The sequence below is a fragment of the Lampris incognitus genome, chromosome 18, assembly GCF_029633865.1.
Source record: "Lampris incognitus isolate fLamInc1 chromosome 18, fLamInc1.hap2, whole genome shotgun sequence".
Taxonomy (NCBI): domain Eukaryota; kingdom Metazoa; phylum Chordata; class Actinopteri; order Lampriformes; family Lampridae; genus Lampris; species Lampris incognitus.
In genome coordinates this window covers 23,525,390-23,544,068 of record NC_079228.1, presented here as the reverse complement: position 1 = coordinate 23,544,068, position 18,679 = coordinate 23,525,390, and the positions used below count along the sequence as shown (strand labels likewise).

At 45.2% G+C, this 18,679-nt stretch overlaps 1 protein-coding gene across 1 annotated transcript in view; it reads left to right on the top strand.

Moving 5' to 3' along the window:
* skic2 (SKI2 subunit of superkiller complex) overlaps positions 1-18,476 on the top strand; it is a 40,075-nt gene extending 21,599 nt beyond the window's left edge. Inside the window, exons 19-29 of the mRNA XM_056298455.1 lie at positions 797-915; positions 3,326-3,457; positions 5,072-5,209; positions 6,159-6,263; positions 6,698-6,833; positions 7,142-7,268; positions 8,062-8,272; positions 11,312-11,422; positions 12,604-12,822; positions 16,157-16,297; positions 17,910-18,476. Of these exons, the coding sequence (XP_056154430.1) occupies positions 797-915; positions 3,326-3,457; positions 5,072-5,209; positions 6,159-6,263; positions 6,698-6,833; positions 7,142-7,268; positions 8,062-8,272; positions 11,312-11,422; positions 12,604-12,822; positions 16,157-16,297; positions 17,910-18,110 (1,640 nt within the window). The 3' untranslated portion in view covers positions 18,111-18,476. The remainder of the gene's footprint in view (positions 1-796; positions 916-3,325; positions 3,458-5,071; positions 5,210-6,158; positions 6,264-6,697; positions 6,834-7,141; positions 7,269-8,061; positions 8,273-11,311; positions 11,423-12,603; positions 12,823-16,156; positions 16,298-17,909) is intronic.
* The last annotated feature ends 203 nt before the right edge of the window (positions 18,477-18,679 follow it).

The following is an 18,679-nucleotide window of genomic DNA, read 5'->3' as shown; positions in this document are numbered from 1 at the left end:
CGGACTTCTCATCGAATTTATTTGTAAGAACATACAGCAGCGTATTTACTTTCTTCATAAACTCAGATCTTTTAGAGCCAGTAGCCAGATTATTTTTCTGTATTTTTTTAAATCAGTCATTCAGTGTCATGGTGTACTGCAGTATGGCCTGGCTCAGCCGCCCATCTGTGAAACTTAAAACTAAACCATGCGATCAAGTCCAAATCTGTGCGAAGATTATTGGTCAACATGTGGCACGCTCCTTTCAGGCAACTCACAACAAAAGCATGCTCAGACTTGCTAACAACATCTCTTCTGTCTTCTTGCATGTTTTAAATGGAGAATACCAACCTCTGCCCTCTAATAGGCGATTTAGAGTCCCTCAGTTTAAACACAACAGGCTGAAGAATTCTTTTATACATCAGTCTATCCTGTCGCTAAACCTGAGATCTGAATCCAGAGGATATAATGTGATATGTATGTTTGTCGTGACTGTTTGATATGTAGATACATCTGTAGGTGTCGCATGCGTAACTGTATGTGTAATTTGAGTGTTAATCTCTCAAAAGGAACTGCCTAGGCATGCAAAATGAATTTCAGTGGAATCTGACAATAAAGTTGTATCGTATCTTATAAATAGGAAAGCCTGCATTATGGTGTTCTGCACTAAAATATAAACAACAGTAGGAATAAAAAGACAAGCAGAGAAAATGGTTGGACATTTTTGCTTGAGTACTCACTGCCCTGATCAGGGCAGTGAGTACTCAACTGAACTTGTTTCACTGTCTTTTGATGTGTGTTTCTCTCTCTGTCTCAGGTGAGTATATTCAGATGGCTGGTAGAGCGGGCAGGAGAGGCCTGGATGCCACAGGTACAGTAATCATCCTCTGTAAGACTGGAGTTCATGACATGGGAGACCTGCATGTTATGATGATGGTAAGACCTACCATGCCAAATAGACTGCTTTTGTTCAAATTTTTTTTTAAAAATGTCTATTTTATGGATTCATATTTCATCTTCGTGTTACATCAACCTAGTACTCTACCTTGTTTTCACCGCAAATCTTCTCCTTTCATATCTAAATTCCAAAATCTTCTGTTCTGCTTAAAATTATTCCAGCTTTGCTTCAAACCATTAAGCACTTTAGTGAGTTTGCTACTATCTAAAGGTGAAAAACAGCACTGACAGAACTATTGACTGTTGCCAGTGTTTGTGCTCATTAGCACATCCAGGTGTCTGGGTAGCGTGGCAGTCTATTTCGTTGCCTACCAACACGAGGATCGCTGGTTCGAATCCCAATGTTACCTCCGGCTTGGTCGGGCGTCCCTACAGACACAATTGGCCGTGTCTGCGGGTGGGGAGCCGGATGTGGGTATGTGTCCTGGTCGCTGCACTAGTGCCTCCTCTGGTTGGTCGGGTTGCCTGTTCGGGGGGGAGGGGGAACGGGGCAATAGCGTGATCTTCCCACGCACTACGTTCCCCTGGCAAAACTGCAGCCCTCCCTGGATTTGCAGACAGGGTGGAGCAAAGATCATGATGGCTCGGAAGGGTGGGGCAATTGGCCGAGTACAATTGGGGTAGAAAAAGGGGTGGGAAAAATCCGAAAAATAAAAAATAAAATCAAACGGATCCATCATTTATGTTGTTAGCTGCAGCTGTGTTTACCCTGCTATGCTTACATCATTTGGCTCAAGTCCATTTCCCTCACTTGCGTCTTTTCCTTGCGTCAAAGTCCCTCCCACCGGGGATGCATGGAGAGACACGAAGCCATGCGAGGAGGGAAGACACAAGGAAATATGTTCTTAGAGAAATAAGATGTCCTTTGCTCTGAAATGTCATTTGAAGCGAGGTCTGTTTCTGATGACGGTGGCACAGCGGAGTTCCCCATCTTCTTGCATTAACGAGCACATACACTTGTGCTGTATCTCCACCATCTCGTTCAAATGTGCCAGATGTGCGGAACAGAGTAATTATACATCATGGCGTTCAGCTGAAAGTCTTCCGGGAAGGCTTCTCTTGTGTATCCTCGCTCATGGCTCCTCGGAGATCCTTCCTTGCTCCTTGATCCTTGCTCCTCAGAGCAGACATAAGAGTGTTGGGACTGCCTTCAAAATGGCGGACCAGAACTACTTCCAGTTCAAGCGAGGAAATATCAAATAAGGGACTTGAGATGTACCCCAAGGCCAGCAGCACTTATCGAGGGTTTGTCACCTTCACATGGTAGCAAACTCGAAAAAGTGCTATCGGGATTAGGTTCACTTTAAACAGAGATTGGCCTATTTTTAACTTGTCTTTGTGGCAGTGTGGAAAGGAGTGTATTTAAATTCAGTGCATCCTTCTATAAGTCACCAAAGATGAAGAACTACCATTGTTGATCCACCAACAATTATGTCCAGTTGTTATTGGGTCTATTTTTTTAGAATAGGGTTAGATTCTACATACTTTCAGTTTAAAGAGATGTTGTATTTGAACTACAATTACCAAATAGTAATGGCAGAAGTCTCCCTTCAGTGCCGGGCCCATGAGAAGAGCATCAGGCCATTGAGGCAGACTACCAGAGGGACAGCTGTCCATTCTGTCTGGGAAAAAAAAGCCTCACCCCAAATTTATTCTGGCTGTTCTTCAGTGATTGCTGCATGCCAGTGTTTTTACTAAACCTTTAATTTGTGACTAGAGTGTGTTATTTATTTATTCCCCCCCCTTTTTCTCCCCAATTGTACTTGGCCAATTACCTATTTTCCGAACCATCCCGGTCGCTACTCCACCCCCTCTGCCGATCTGGCGGTACATGTGGAGTCGCCAGCTGCTTCTTTTCACCTGACAGGAGTTTTGCCAAGGGGATGTAGTGCATGGGAGGATCACGCTATTCCCCCCAGTTCTCCCTCCCCCCCGAACAGGCGGCCCAACTGACTAGAGGAGGTGCTAGTGCAGCAACCAGGACACATACCCACATCTGGCTTCCCACCCACAGACACAGCCAATTGTGTCTGTAGGGATGCCTGACCAAGCCAGAGGTAACATGAGGATTCGAACCGGCGAGCCCCGTGTTATTGGGCAGCGGAATAGACCGCTACACTACCTGGACACCGAGAGTGTTATTTTCAACTTCTCATCGTGCTAATTTGGTTGGTTGTTTGAAATTGTGGGAACATGAAGCAAAGCATTACTTCAAACAGCAAGCCTGCTCTGAAATGTTCAATACATAGGCAGATATTTGGATGTCAGTCAAGTGATCTCACATCAGAGGAGGGCAAGCCAAACGAGAATTTCATACTACAACAAAATTGTGAAAATGTTCACAGTAAAACAGTGTTGTGACGACAGCATTCCTCCTGTGTCCCACCAGGGTAAACCTACCGTCCTCCATTCCCAGTTCAGACTGACCTACACCATGATTCTCAACCTGCTGCGAGTGGAGGCCCTCCGAGTCACCGACATGATGAAGAGGAGCTTCTCTGAGAGCCACAGAGACCCCCAGGTAACCTACACTGCTACACAACTGCACACAGAGACAGACACAACACAACCGAGCAGAGGAGAATAATATGAGGAGCAGAAAAGAACAGGAACTTAATGATATTTTAGAGGGTTTTTTTGTCAGGGGGCTGGAGGGGGAGGGTGTTAGACATTTGAAGTGCTATACAGGTGAAGTTCAGTCTTGCACAGAATGGAATAGAGAAATGTGTGTCATGATATAAGCTATTCGAAACTGGAAACATCAAAACTAAAAGATATTCTTCCTCTCTCACTCGTTCTTACTTTCGTGACGATCTTTCTATTTCTCTTGCCTCTCTGTTTGCCTGTTCTCCTTCACCTCTCCTCTCATCTCCCACATACACTCACTGGCCACTTTATTAGGTACACCTTGCTAGTACTGGGTTGGACCCCCTTTTGCCTTCAGAACTGCCTTAATCCTTCGTGGCATAGATTCAACAAGGTACTGGAAACATTCCTCAGAGAGTTTGGTCCATATTGACATGATAGCATCACGCAGTTGCTGCAGATTTGTTGGCTGCACATCCATGATGCGAATCTCCCGGTGCACCACATCCCAAAGGTGCTCTATTGGATTGAGATCTGGTGACTGTGGAGGCCATTTGAGTACAGTAACTCATTGTCATGTTCAAGAAACCAGTCTGAGATGATTCGAGCTTTATGACATGGTGGTATATCCTGCTGGAAGTAGCCATCAGAAGATGGGAACACTGTGGTCATAAAGGGATGGACATGGTCAGCAACAATACTCAGGTAGGCTGTGGCGTTGACACGATGAACCGTTGAACAGCCTGAACCGTTGATACAAGGCAGGATGGATCCATGCTTTCATGTTGTTGACGCCAAATTCTGACCCTACCATCCGAATGTCGCAGCAGAAATCGAGACTCATCAGACCAGGCAACGTTTTTCCAATCTTCTATTGTCCAATGTTGGTGAGCCTGTGCGAATTGTAGCCTCAGTTTCCTGTTCTTAGCTGACAGGAGTGGCACCCGGTGTGGTCTTCTGCTGCTGTAGCCCATCTGCCTCAAGGTTCGACGTGTTGTGCGTTCAGAGATGCTCTTCTGCATACCTCGGTTGTAATGAGTGGTTATTTGAGTTACTGTTGCCTTTCTATCAGCTCGAACCAGTCTGGCCATTCTCCTCTGACCTCTGGCATCAACAAGGCCTTTTCGCCCACAGAACTGCCGCTCACTGGATATTTTCTCTTTTTCGGACCATTCTCTGTAAACCCTAGAGATGGTTGTGCGTGAAAATCCCAGTAGATCAGCAGTTTCTGAAATACTCAGACCAGCCCGTCTGGTACCAACAACCATGCCACGTTCAAAGTCACTTAAATCACCTTTCTTCCCGTTTCTGATGCTCGGTTTGAACTGCAGCAGATCGTCTTGACCATGTCTACATGCCTAAATGCATTGAGTTGCTGCCATGTGATTGGCTGATTAGAAATTTGCGTTAACGAGCAGTTGGACAGGTGTGCCTAATAAAGTGGCTGGTGAGTGTATATTTGTGCTGTTGGATACTGAGTCATGGTAAATGACAAATCACTGTCGTAAAATCAGGCCGTATAAAGTGCCAGTCTTCCCTTCTGTGCCAGACCCATGAGAAGAGGATCAAGGAACTGAACCAGACTCTGTCTTCTCTGCCTCCTCTGGACACAGAGGGACAGCTGTCTGATCTGCTGTCCTACTACCACACTGTGACCGAGCTTCGTATCACCACCGAGGCCCTTCAGGTGCACACACACAGACACACACATACTTGTATGTATCCCTGTACACAATCCCACACAGATAGGTGGACAGACTCATACAAACTGTAAAAGAACTGCTTCCAACTGACTTCTCAATAGTGCATACCTTCCTTATCAAATCCTCCCCACTACACACACTCCCTTCACTGTACTCAAACACACACACACACACACACACACGCCACTAAACTAGTAATTTTCCATTATTTTAGATTTACTTTTTTTATTTTTTCTATTTTGAGATACTTTATTGATCCCCGTAGGGAAATGATGCTCTGCATTTAACTCGTCCGTCCTAGCTGTGTAGCTAGGAGCAGTGGGCAGCTGCCGTGCAGCACCCGGAGACCAACTCCGGGTCGTTTCCCATTGCCTTGGTCAGGGGCACAGACAGGAGTATTAACCCTAACATGCATGTCTTTTTGATGGTGGGGGAAACCGGAGAACCCAGAGAAAACCCACCACAGACACGGGGAGAACATGCAAACTCCACACAGAGGACGACCTGGGATGACCCCCAAGGTTGGACAACCCAGGGGTTTGAACCCAGGACCTTCTTGCTGTGAGGCAGCAGTGCTAATCACTGCACCACCGGGCTGCCATTTATACATATCACTGCTATAAATCAATATGCATTAACAAAAATACATATTCATCAATACAGTCACAAAATTGTTTGTACTTCTTTGTTCATAAGAAAACAGCATTCGCACTGCAGCGAAGCCCTTCCCTCCCGCAGCATAAATAAATACATTTTATTTATTTGTTTATTTATTTTTGCTGTCTTTCTCCAGATCAAATCTTTTTTTTTTTCGACACAAATGCTATTTCACACGGCTTACGTGAACCAATTTCTCAGAAAAAAGTAACCTTGACTTAAATGTAACTACTGCCTGGCTTATCGCCTTCATTTCATCTCTGTCGTCACCTTCAGCACGCTACTCTGGAGTCTGTCAGCGGGCTGAAAGCACTGTCTGTCGGCCGTGTTATCCTCATCAACAACAAACAGCATCTCAATGCTCTGGGAGTTATCCTGCAGGTAGGTAGGTGTGTGTGTGTGTGTGTGTGTATGTGTGTCTGTCTGTCTGTCTGTCTGTCTGTCTGTCTGTCTGTCTGTCTGTCTGTCTGTCTGTCTGTCTGTCTGTCATCGCAGCTTTGTAAGTGGTAGCAGACAAAGACAGGAACACTGTCTGAGCATCTACACACCCAGCTTGATGTAATAAGATGTTATGAAGGTCCTCCTGTTTGTGTGAGTGCTTGCATGTACTTCAAAGACAGAGCCAGCGCCAGCAAAATCTGCACATGCATTTGTGTATGCAAATAAGTGTGCATGGATTTGTCTGGTTGTATATTTATCTGTGTATCTAAGTCTGTATGAGTGCATTCTGGGTTGATTCGTCATCTAATGTGAAAGCCTCTAATCTTGTTATTGCTCCCGTTTCATTTCCCTGACCTGTCCTGTCCCCATGCCAGGTGTCCAGCGACTCTGTGAATCGCACATTCACAGCTCTTATCATCTGTGAGAAGGGCAACGAGGAGGGAGACCCAAACAGCCTCAATGCTAGCACTTTCCCTCACCTCTACAACACTGCCCTGTTCATACCTGAAGGTTTGTTCCCTTATATATGCTGAAATATGCGATATTATACTGTAAACAATACATAAATGTATTAACACATAGTTGGGTCCATTTTAACCCCTCACATCCGTCACTCTGATTAAAAACATGTAACACATTCACATGTATGTTTCAGGCATACATTTAACAGCGATGTCATATGATGTACGCATGATGCGTGACCATAGGATTTCCTCTGTTTGCACACGTGTGTGTGTGTGTGTGTGTGTGTGTGTGTGTGTGTGTGTGTGTGTGTGTGTATGTCTGCCTGCGTCTGCACGTGCGTCTCCTTGTTTCAGGCCCTTGTAGTCACACAGTGCGGAAGCTGAATCTGCAGGACATTTCCGCCATCACAACCAAAACATTAAAGGTGATCCCCGACAGGATCATCGACAACTACCACAAGAGACAACAGCCACGTTTCAGGTATGTGGGTTGGTGCTTGTGCTTGCATGTGTGTTTATATGTCTTATTTAGTTCACTTTTTTTCCCTCACCACTACTTATCCAGGGAAAGACTAACTGAGAACAGTTGATTTTTTTTTTTTTTTTTTTTGCAACACCCAGGTGCTTCTGCAGTTTGAGTTGGAGTCTGAGTTGAGGTGAAAGACAAGAAGTGTGTGTGTGTGTGTGTGTGTGTGTGTGTGTGTGTGTGTGTGTGTGTGTGTGTGTGTGTGTGTGATTAGGGATCCCACTAGCACCTGCTGTCCTGGGTCTCCTGTATGTGTCTATCTCAGCTGCCTTACTGTTTAAATAGCAACCAAAAAAAATAATTCAACAGAACTGGATCACCCGCTAAGTAAATATCCTCTCGACTATGTGTGTTTAGAAGAGTCTATTTGCTTTGTTGTTAGAGCCTGTCTTTATGCCTCTGTACTCACGTATTTGAACGTATCTGTCGTTTTGTCATATATGTCTGTGGTACATTGATGCATCATTTTAATGAGAAGGCTCTCTTTACAGTCTATGGAATGGGGTTAATTGAGGTCTCTAGTTCTGTACATAGAGAGAAAGTAGCTATTTGTGTTAGACCACCTGACATTATCAAAGTGCTTTGGCTAAAATGGAGCGCATAACAAATTGTAACTGTAACACAAATGTACAGCTGCCATTAAGAGGACTGTTTTTTCCCCTTTGTTCTATCTTTGGTTCTTCTCCATCCTGTGCTTTTTCCTTATGTGGTACTTCTCTTTTTCGCCTCTCTTCTTTCGTTCACCTAGTAATGATCCTCCTGGCCAAGCCATATCCACAGCGACACAGGAGCTCCTCCGGTTGGCCGAGGCCAATCCAGCTGGGATCAAAACCCTCGACCCAGTGAACGACCTCCAGCTGAAGAGCATTGACGTGGTGGAGGGCTCCATGAGGCTGCACGTGCTTCAGGAAAGCCTCAAAGAGTTCAAATGTATCCATTCCCCCACCTTCCCAGAGCAGGTAGGTGTGTGTGTGTGTGTGTGTGTGTGTGTGTGTGTGTGTGTGTGTGTGTGTGTGTGTGTGTGTGTGTGTGTGTGTGTGTGTGTTGATGCCTGTATGTCTATCTTTTTGTCTCTTGAGGTTTTTCCAAGTGTCCAAAGTGTGCCAGTGATATCTACTTTGAATTCAAAGTCCCTTCTGTTGTCTGTGAGCCTCCCAAAAAAATCTGAGAATAGAGAATGTATTTTACATGTTTTGAGAAGGCAATATGCACAATACAGGGCATTTCCCCATCTGTTACAGCTATCATAAAAATAGACTACTGACTCTTTAGTGCTGTTTATCATGCCAGCTAGCTACCATTAAGCAAGGAGCCTTTTAATTACAAAGGGATGGACAAAATTGGATTGATTAGTTATTGGCAGTGACCATAATGTTTCCGTCCTTAATTCTTTATATTCAAACCTCTTTGCAAAGTTTTGGGTGTAGGTGTGCTGTTCAACAAATCTTCAGGCTTCTTAATATTTCTTCTTCGCCATTCTAGCATCTAAGCAGCATTTTTCACCACCATTACTGTTTCAATTTTGTTACGGTTGCACTTGCAACAAAAATAATGTTTATTAGTTCTCCCTCTCACTATCACTATAAAGGAAAATTACCCCAAAACTGTGATTATCCTCATTCCTTTATCTATTACATTAAGCTGTTGCCGGCACACTTTGAGCACCTCTAACCTCTGTGAAAAAGCTTAGAAGGCAAAAAGAAAAAGAAAAAAAGAAGAAAGAAAAAAACTCGTTAAGTTTTCTTTCTGTGGCTGATAGTGTGCTAATAATAGCTCCTGGATCGCCACCTTGCTGTGGTGGAGAAGCTTGCATGTACCAATGATCCCAAGAGCTATGCTGCCCGGAGCTTGGCTGCTGGTAGGGTCACCCAAGGTGGATAGGTCAAGGGGGGAGGCTCCAGATGAAGCGCGATCCACCAAAGACCTCAACGGCAGAACTGGCGGAAGATGTCTCCAGGTCACAACGGCAGTGAAGGTGGATGAAGGCTGCAACAGAGGGTGGTCCCCAATCATCTTGGTTCTTCATACCATTGGACTCTGGTCACCCGCTGTGGACCTTGGTGTGGCTGCAGGCGCATCAGCCACTCCACGTAAAAAGCTGTCACGCACAGGTGTCCTCCCATTATGTGGCTCCAGGATCAGCCTCTACGTCCACCTGAGGACCCAGAGGGAGGACAGTCATACTCGTCCCCGGGTGACCACCAATGAATGTCATCAACTAGCAGTTGATGACATTAGATGGCTGTTAGCAATCACTAAGTTTTCTCTGTTTTTCAAAGAGGATGCTATTGTTTCTTTTTTGTGGTTGTAACATGAAAGGAATATGAGCAGTGTAACAAAGTATTGCTACCAGGGAGTGTTGTTTTTTAAATGAGCGATCCTTCAAACTTTGGTAAAATATGTTTTGGGGCATCCGGGTAGCATAGCGGTCTATTCCATTGGCCTACCAACACAGGGATCCCGGTTCGAATCCCCGTGTTACCTCTGGCTTGGTCGGGCGTCCCTCCAGACACAATTGGCTGTGTCTGCAGGTGGGAAGCCGGATGTGGGTATGTGTCCTGGTCACTGCACTAGCACCTCCTCTGGTCAGTCGGGGCGCCTGTTCGGGGGGGGGGGGACCGGGGGGAATAACGTGATCCTTCCACATGCTATGTTCCCCTGGAGAAACTTCTCACTGTCAGGTGAACAGAAGCAACTGCCGACTCCACATGTATCGGAGGAGGCATGTGGTAGTCTGCAGCCCTCCCCGGATCGGCAGAGGGGGTGGAGCAGCAACCGGGATGGCTCGGAAGAGTGGGGTAATTGTCCGGATACAACTGGGGAGAATCCAACCCCCAAAAAAGTGTTTTGGAGGTCACAGAATCAAACAAGCATGCATATCGATGAAGTCCGGCCGTATGTGTGTGCGTGTCAGGACATCCTTCCCTCTTTCCCCTCCTTCCCTTAATTTCTTTCACCGGCACACATCTACAATGCTGCTTCGCTTAGACTGCAGTTGGTCCTCTTGCTGCCTTCATTCGGTTCTTTCGTTCACTCTACTGTCAGTTCTCCTTTATTCCCCCCATCAGCTCTACTTTACATCCTGAGCTTTGCATCTGGCTTTACAAAAGCAACACGACACACAAATTTAAATCATGTCACCTCGTGTTGTGTGCCGTCTCACTGGCAGCCTTGTGTTGGAGAGATAAGAGGAGAGCAGGAGCACGCTGGCTGTCCTATAATTACTAGTATAGGCACGGTGCTCTGGCTAATCATTGTCTTACTGAGAGGATACGTTGAAACTGCACATCATTAGAACCATCACTCATACACGCACAAACACACACACACACACACACACACACACACACACACACTGCCAGTTGTCCTGCTACATTTCATGATAATGAGCTCTCACAGGCAGTATTGCAGTTCCCTCACATCTTTTATCGCTTCACACATCCCTGTGTATGTGTGCAGAGGTGTACGTACCGGAAAGGCTTAGCTGTCATGTGATATAGTCAGCTATACAGACCCTTCATATACCGTGATTGGCCTCAGTGGGTTTATGTTATTTAGTCACAGAGATCTTTTTCTGTTGTCAGTGAGTATTTTGGTATCGGTAGCACTTTCCTCTCCTGTAGGATACAACACTGTTTACTGAAATCAGGCCAAATGCTGCAGCACTGGTGTTATGTACTGAGCTTCAGTAATATGTGCGCATGTGCATGTATCTGTGTCTATGTCTGTGGGTGTATTCTTGTCCGTGTACATGTGAGCTTGTGCGTCTTTGCAGCATTGTGTGTGTCTGTCTGTATGTAGGTGTTTGTGTGTCTTTGTTAGCGTACATATCCTTATACATGGGTGTTAGCATATGTCTTTATGCATGCTCAATAGTGTAGTTATGCTAACACCTCAAAAGGGTGTGAGCATACATCTTAATATCAGTTTGTATGCATGTCTTGCTGTGTGTGTGTGTGCGTGCGTGCGTGCGTATGTGTTTATTTTCTGTTGTTCAGTATATGCGGGTGCAAGAGAGGATGAGTGTAAAGGAAGAGCTAGAAAAGCTGAAGTTCCTGGTGTCTGACCAGTCCTTGTCCCTGCTGCCCGAATACCACCAGAGGATCAAGGTAAGAGAGATTTAATCCCACACACAGACACAATAAAACTCATGTTGGGGTCTTTTTTTCCCCACAGTTGACCTAAAATGGTAATTTTCCAAATAGCAAAAGAGAAAATGAAGTCTAAAAAGCCTTAATTTCTTGGTCTCATAAAGTTGGATTTTGCACAGAATTGTGCTAAACAGTTGTTGATATTTCCTATATAATGATAATTACTGTTCATCTGGGTGTCCGGGTAGCATCTATTCTATTGCCGACCAACACGAGGATCACCAGTTTGAATGCCCATGTTGCCTCCGGCTTGGCCGGGCATCCCTACAGACACAATTGGCCGTGTCTGCAGGTGGGAAGACGGATGTGGGTGTGTCCTGGTCGCTGCACTAGCGCCTCCTCTGGTCAGTAGGGGGGCCTGTTCAGGGGGGAGGGGGAACTGGGGGGAATAACATGATCCTCCCACACACTATGTCCCCCTGGTGAAACTCCTCACTGTCAGGTAAAAAGAAGCGGCTGGCGACTCCACATGTATCAGAGGAGGCATGTGGTAGTCTGCAGCCCTCCCTGGATCTGCAGAGGGGGGGAGCAGCGACCGGGACGGCTCGGAAAATAGGGTAATTGGCCAAGTACAATTGGGGAGAAAAAGGGGGGAAATCAAAAAAAAATTTTTACTGTTCATCTCCTGAGGCACATGGCATAGCTAACAGCAGCTCGACCAGATGATCATCATCGGCAGACATTGGCATAAACTGATGGTCCATGGCCATGTGCAGATGGGGGGCCAAAAGCGTCCTTATTTTCAATTCAGCCAAAAAATACTTCAGCTGGTCTCACTACGTATTACCCCCCGATGTGATTGAGGGTATTTTTTTTAATCAAATCAGCTGGTTTAGTGTTTGATTGAAATGGAGACCTGCATATCCATGACATATGATTGGCTAACACTGGCACAAGTCATATTAAAACACATTTTTTTAAAACGTGGGTTTATCAGGAACAATGTAGTAGAGCCAAGTCATGCTGAATAAGCTGCATCAGCCAAACGGCCAAAATGTCAAATATAAGAAAACACCAATTAAAATGTCACGGTTCAGTCAAAGAGGTGACATTTTGGGTACAGTTTATAATTTTGAACAAGAAACCTAAACTGGTGGAGCTTAGGATCATTGGTTTATACCCTTGCTGGGTCTGCCCAGGTCCTCCAGTCCCTGAAGTATGTGGACAGCAACTTGGTGGTGCAGCTGAAGGGCCGTGTGGCCTGTCAGATCAGCAGCCATGAGCTGCTGCTGACAGAGCTGCTGTTTGAGAACGCCCTGAGCCTGCTGGCACCCGAGGAGAGCGTCGCCCTGCTGTCCTGTCTGGTCTTCACGCAGAACACGCAGGTGGAGCCTCACATCACCAACACGCTACAGGAGGTAAGAAAAAGGAGGGGCCAAAAAGCAAGGCGCTTGTGTCTGTATGTGTGTGTGTGTGTGTGTGTGTGTGTGTGTGTGTGTGTGTGTGTGTGTGTACGGTAACATAAGAATTCTACAAAAGTCTATACCCCCCTGTTAAAATGACAGATTTTTGTGATGTAAAAAAATGAAACCAAAATAAATAATTTCAGAACTTTTTCCACCCTTAATGTGAAATTGCAGTCTATAAAAATAAAGTGAAAAACAATCAGAAAAACTTTAAGGAAGAAACAAAAAAAATACAAAACATAACAATAACCTGGTTGCACAAGTGTGCACAGTGCTACTTGGGGATGTGGCTGTGTTCAGAATTAACCAATCACATTCAAACTCATGTTAAATAGTAGTTAGTATACACCACATAATGGAAGTGTAGACTTATTACATTCACTGTGTATATACAGTGCATCCAGAAAGTATTCACACCCCTTCACTTTCCCCACATTTTGTTATGTTACGGCCTTATTCCAAAATGGATTAAATTCCCTTTTTCTCTCATCAATCTACACACAATACCCCATAATGACAAAGTGAAAAAGATTTTGTAGAAATTTTTGCAAATTCATTAAAAATAAAAATATTGCATGTACATAAGTATTCACACCCTTTACTCAGTACTTGGTTGAGGCACCATTGGCAGTGATTACAGCCTCAAGTCTTCTTGGGTATGAAGCTACAAGCTTGGCATACCTATATTTGGGGTATTCCTCCCATTCTTCTCTGCAAATCCTCTCGAGCTCTGTAAGGTTAGATGGGGAGCGTCGCTACACAGCTATTTTCAGGTCTTTCCAGAGATGTTCAATGGGGTTCAGGTCTGGGCTCTGGCTGGGCCACTCAAGGACATTCACAGACTTGTCCCGAAGCCACTCCTTCGTTGTCTTGGCTGTGTGCTTAGGGTCATTGTCGTGTTGAAAGGTAAACCTTCGCCCCAGTCTGAGGTCCTGAGCGCTCTGGAGCAGGTTTACATGAAGGATCTCTCTGTACTTTGCTCCATTCTTCTTTCCCTCGATCCTGACTAGTCTCCCAGTTCCTGCCACTGAAAAACCATCCCCACAGCATGATGCTGCCACCACCATGCTTCACTGTAGGGATGGTATTAGCAAGGTGATGAGAGGTGCCTGGTTTCCTCCAGATGTGACGTTTGGTATTCAGGCCAAAGAGTTCAATCTTGGTTTCATCAGACCAGAGAATCTTGTTTCTCATGGTCTGAGAGTCCTTTAGGTGCTTTCTGGCAAACTCCAAGCGGGCTGTCATGTGCCTTTTACTGAGCAGAGGCTTCCGTCTGGCCACTCTACCATAAAGGACTGATTGGTGGAGTGCTGCAGAGATGGTTGTCCTTCTGGAAGGTTCTCCCATCTCCACAGAGGAACGCTGGAGCTCTGTCAGAGTGACCATCGGGTTCTTGGTCACCTCCCTGACCAAGGCCCTTCTCCCCCGATTGCTCAGTTTGGCTGGGGGGCCAGCTCTAGGAAGAGTCCTGGTGGATCCATCTTCTTCCATTTACGAATGATGGAGACCACTGTGCTCTTCGGGACCTTCAAAGCTGTAGAAATTTTTTTGTACCCTTCCCCAGATCTGTGCCTCGATACAATCCTGTCTTGGCGGTCCACAGACAATTCCTTTGACTTCATGGCTTGGTTTCTGCTCTGACATGCACTGTCAACAGTGGGACCTTATACAGACAGGTGTGTGCCTTTCCAAATCATGTCCGATCAATTGAATTTACTACAGGTGGACTCCAATCAAGATGTAGAAACATCTCAAGGATGATCAATGGAAACAGGATGAACCTGAGCTCAATTTTGAGTGTCATAGCAAAGGGTGTGAATACTTATGTACATGCAATATTTCAGTTTTTTATTTTTAATAAATTTGCAAAAATTTCTACAAAACCTTTTTCGCTTTGTCATTATGGGGTATTGTGTGTAGATTGATGAGAAAAAAAGGAATTTAATCCATTTTGGAATAAGGCTGTAACATAACAACATGTGGGGAAAGTGAAGGGGTGTGAATACTTTCCGGATGCACTGTATATGTGTGTGTGTGTGTTTGTGTGTGTGTCAACCTGCAGGCATCTTAGAGCAATGACTAGTGATCATATAGCCAAGAGATGTCATACCAAGTGTAATTAGTGTAAGTATGCGACAGGTAGGTCAGTACGTATTTGTGACTAGGGATTCAAAATACTAAACTGTAGCTGTACAAAACTCATCACCGTCATCCTTAGGGCCGTCCATGGATTGTGGTAGGCCTGAAAAAAAAAACATTTTCTCAGGCCTTTATTGAATGAAGTAAACAAGTCTGCAGCCCTGGTGGAATATGAGAGCTCACTCCACCATTTTGGAACCGAGTGATGGAAAAGTCTGAACCTAGAGCCATCACTTCTGACCTCCACCTTTTTGAAGTGGGTGTAGGCAGCAGCAAAGTATTAGAATTGAAACAAAAGTGTAAATTTATAAGTGGAAAAACTGTGCAGACTGTAGTGACAACCATATTGCCTCTTCTGTTGGTGGCACACAAACACACACACACACACACACACACACACACACACACACACACGCATTCTCGCCAGTGTCTTGTGCTAGATTCGATACACAACTTGTCTTTGCCGGTAGGAAGGGTATTTCACCTGAATCACTCAGTTCACTTACTCACTTAGTTGCTTATTCTCTCTTGTGTTCTCACACACACACACACACACACACACACACACACACACACACACACACACACACACTGTCGCCATTGGTTGTCAGGTGGTCTTTATACATGGAAGCGCTTTATATGCTTTATAAGGGTCTGAATTAGTGATGACCAACTTCTGTATGCACAGCACTTTTTTTTACTCTACTAGGACTTGTCGTCCTTGTAGAGTGGACCAAGCACAGTTTGTGAACAGATTCCCTAAACATGAGTGCCAGTCTCGGATGTCGGGAGAGTAGAAGAACGTGAACGTCCAGAGGGAGGGCTACTGTTTCATTTGAGCGGTGGTTGAATACATTCAAGAGCTGCTTGTACAACTGTCTGTCTCCACATCATTCATCCCTCTCTCATACCTCCCTCCTCTCTGTCCCTGTGTTAAGCTTAAGCCATTGTGACGGTCTCTCAGTGAATGAAATCAAGTGAAATGTTCCCTCCTCTCAAGGCTATCAAATTAACAGACTGATTTAAGTCAGCCTGACACAGTACTGATTTGTTGCATCTCTCTCTCTCGCTCTCTCTCTCTCTCTCTCTCTCTCTCTCTCTCTCTCTCTCTCTCTCTCTGCCCCCCCCCCCCCCGCCCACCCAACAGAGCATTGATCAGGTGCTGTCGGTGGCCCGGCGTATTGGTGAGCTGCAGAGGGAATGTGGGATAGCGGAGTCGGTGGAGGACTTTGTTGGCCAGTTTAAATTTGGTCTGACAGAAGTGGTGTACTGCTGGGCCAGAGGCATGGTGAGGCTTCACTCTTTACTGCAGAGCCACATATGGGAGGCGGCGTCGCTTTAAAGTAATATTAGTTACACAAGAAACAGTCAGTCTGATCATGGGATCAGACAGGGCTGTTAACGTTTTTCAGGACTAAATTCATTTTTGATTGTTTTGGAGTTATGACCAGGCATGCGGGAAGATTTTTTAAGTAGGGGGGCTGCCAACTGAAACGAAAAGTATTGTGGCGAGCCGGTGTGGAAGAATGAGTCAAGAGGCAGAGATCTCTTTTTAATCGCAACTCTTGTGCCCCATACACCGCACAACCCCGGCAGTGCTCTTTTATTCACACCGGCCAGAACGGGCGGGGGGGCTCAGAACTGACAACAAGTTGTTGTTTGTTGTCAGCCCGCCCCCATATCCCAAGTGGCGACATCAGTCCCAGTCACGGTCCTACAGTCAGTTAGTCAGTAAACTGTCTCCAACTTAGTCTGAGTCAAACCCCCAAAACAACAACACCAGAATAACCACAACATGAACACCACATCATTAAAACACAATTTTAAATCTAAAATTAACAGTCCCATCAGCCATTGAGCTCCCCCAGCACAGAACTGCCGACAGTCAGAGCGGCCGCCTCCCCCAGTCGCTACAGTATGACATCATTGTTTTGTTTGTAAGGTGCGTGTGTAGCAGATTTGGAATGGAGTGTTTACTCACTTTATTATTAAAAATGTACACTCCACGCAGCCCTAGCCCACTGTTTAAAATAAAGGTATGTTGTGTTTTTTTTGCATTTGTGCGTTAGGAGAAGTTAGGCATGCTGTTGGGTTTAAGATGTTACACAGCCACCTGCCACTACTGGCGGGAGCAGCCTCCCCTTCCCGCACTAATGAATATGACTGTCATTTTTCATGTAATGTTGTTGATTAATCACGTATAACTGTTTAGGATGACTTTCCGTGTTTGACGATTGTTTAATAATGGGATTGGTCAGTCGTGAAACATCTCATTTTCATTCAGAATGGCCGCTGTGGTTGAAAATAGGAATAAGATTAACACAAAGGTGCAGAGTATTGATAAAAAAAGGCAGAAAGTTTGTTGAAATAACTTTCTCACAATGTTGAGGCTAACAAAAAAATAACTATGTTCAAAGCATGTACATATAAATAGGTTTATGACTAGCAATAACCATGTACAGTAGTTTTTGTCTGTACTATGAGGGAATAAGTGTGAGAGCCTGCACAGCACTACATCTTATAGCCTTACAGTAAAACTGCTTCATTTATCTCCTTTAGCCCCTGTATAAAATGTTGTGGAATAATATGTATGATATGTTGAAGAACAGTTACTTATTGCTGGAACTCTAGCGTTGACGTTTGTGGGGACTACTCTCCAGATATCACTTTGTAAAGAAGGTCCAGTCACTCCACACTGCTTAACATTGCCCTGTATTTGCTTTGGCTTTGTGGTGTTGTCTCTCTTTGCGACACACCTGTCTCATCCTCTCCCGACCCTTGCTATCCTGCCGTCATCTCACTCCACCCTGTCTTTATCTGTCTCACCCCATTCTTGTCTTGTGCTGCACTGCCTCGCCTCACCCCACCCAACCCCATCTGACCCCTGTTCCCGCCCCCAGCCATTTGCAGAGATCGCCCGGCTGACCGACGTCCAGGAGGGGACGGTGGTGCGCTGCATCCAGCGTCTGGACGAAGTGCTGAAGGATGTCCGTCAAGCTGCTCGCATCATAGGAGACTCGGTGCTGGGGAGCAAGATGGAGAAGGCCTCTCTCGCCATTCGCAGGGACATTGTCTTCACCGCCTCCCTCTATACCCAGTGAGAAGAGGAGGAGGAAGAGGAAGGAAGGAGGGAGAGAGGAATGAAGAGGAGGATGGGGTTATTAGTGAATGTGGGAGATTGTGCCGAGGTGCCTGCAGCCTAGTGTGTCTTTGTGCGAGAGAGAGAGAGAGAGAGAGAGAGAGAGAGAGAGAGAGAGAGAGAGAGAGAGAGAGAGAGAGAGAGAGAGAGAGAGAGAGAGAATGATTGCATGCAAGTTGAGAGGCAGGGTATGTTGCCTTGTTTGTGCTGATGATTGTGTGCCTATTAAAAATACTGATGTTTACACAATGTGGGTCTTACGATATTTCATCATGTGGAAAAGGCAATGGTCTGAAAAACTGACCAAAGTGGAGACTATATAAATGAACAGGAAATATAGTTTGTAAATAATTTTACAGTAATAAAAGTTACTGTATTCCAAATGCACGTGTCTTTTCTGTCTCTTCGGTCTGTTGATGTTACTGAGAGGGTCTTGGCAGACGTTTTAAAATCCGTAAATTAAAAAAAATAAAATAATGGGCAATAAATACCAAGGCATCATTGCATCATGCTATTTTTCTGGCTATCTGA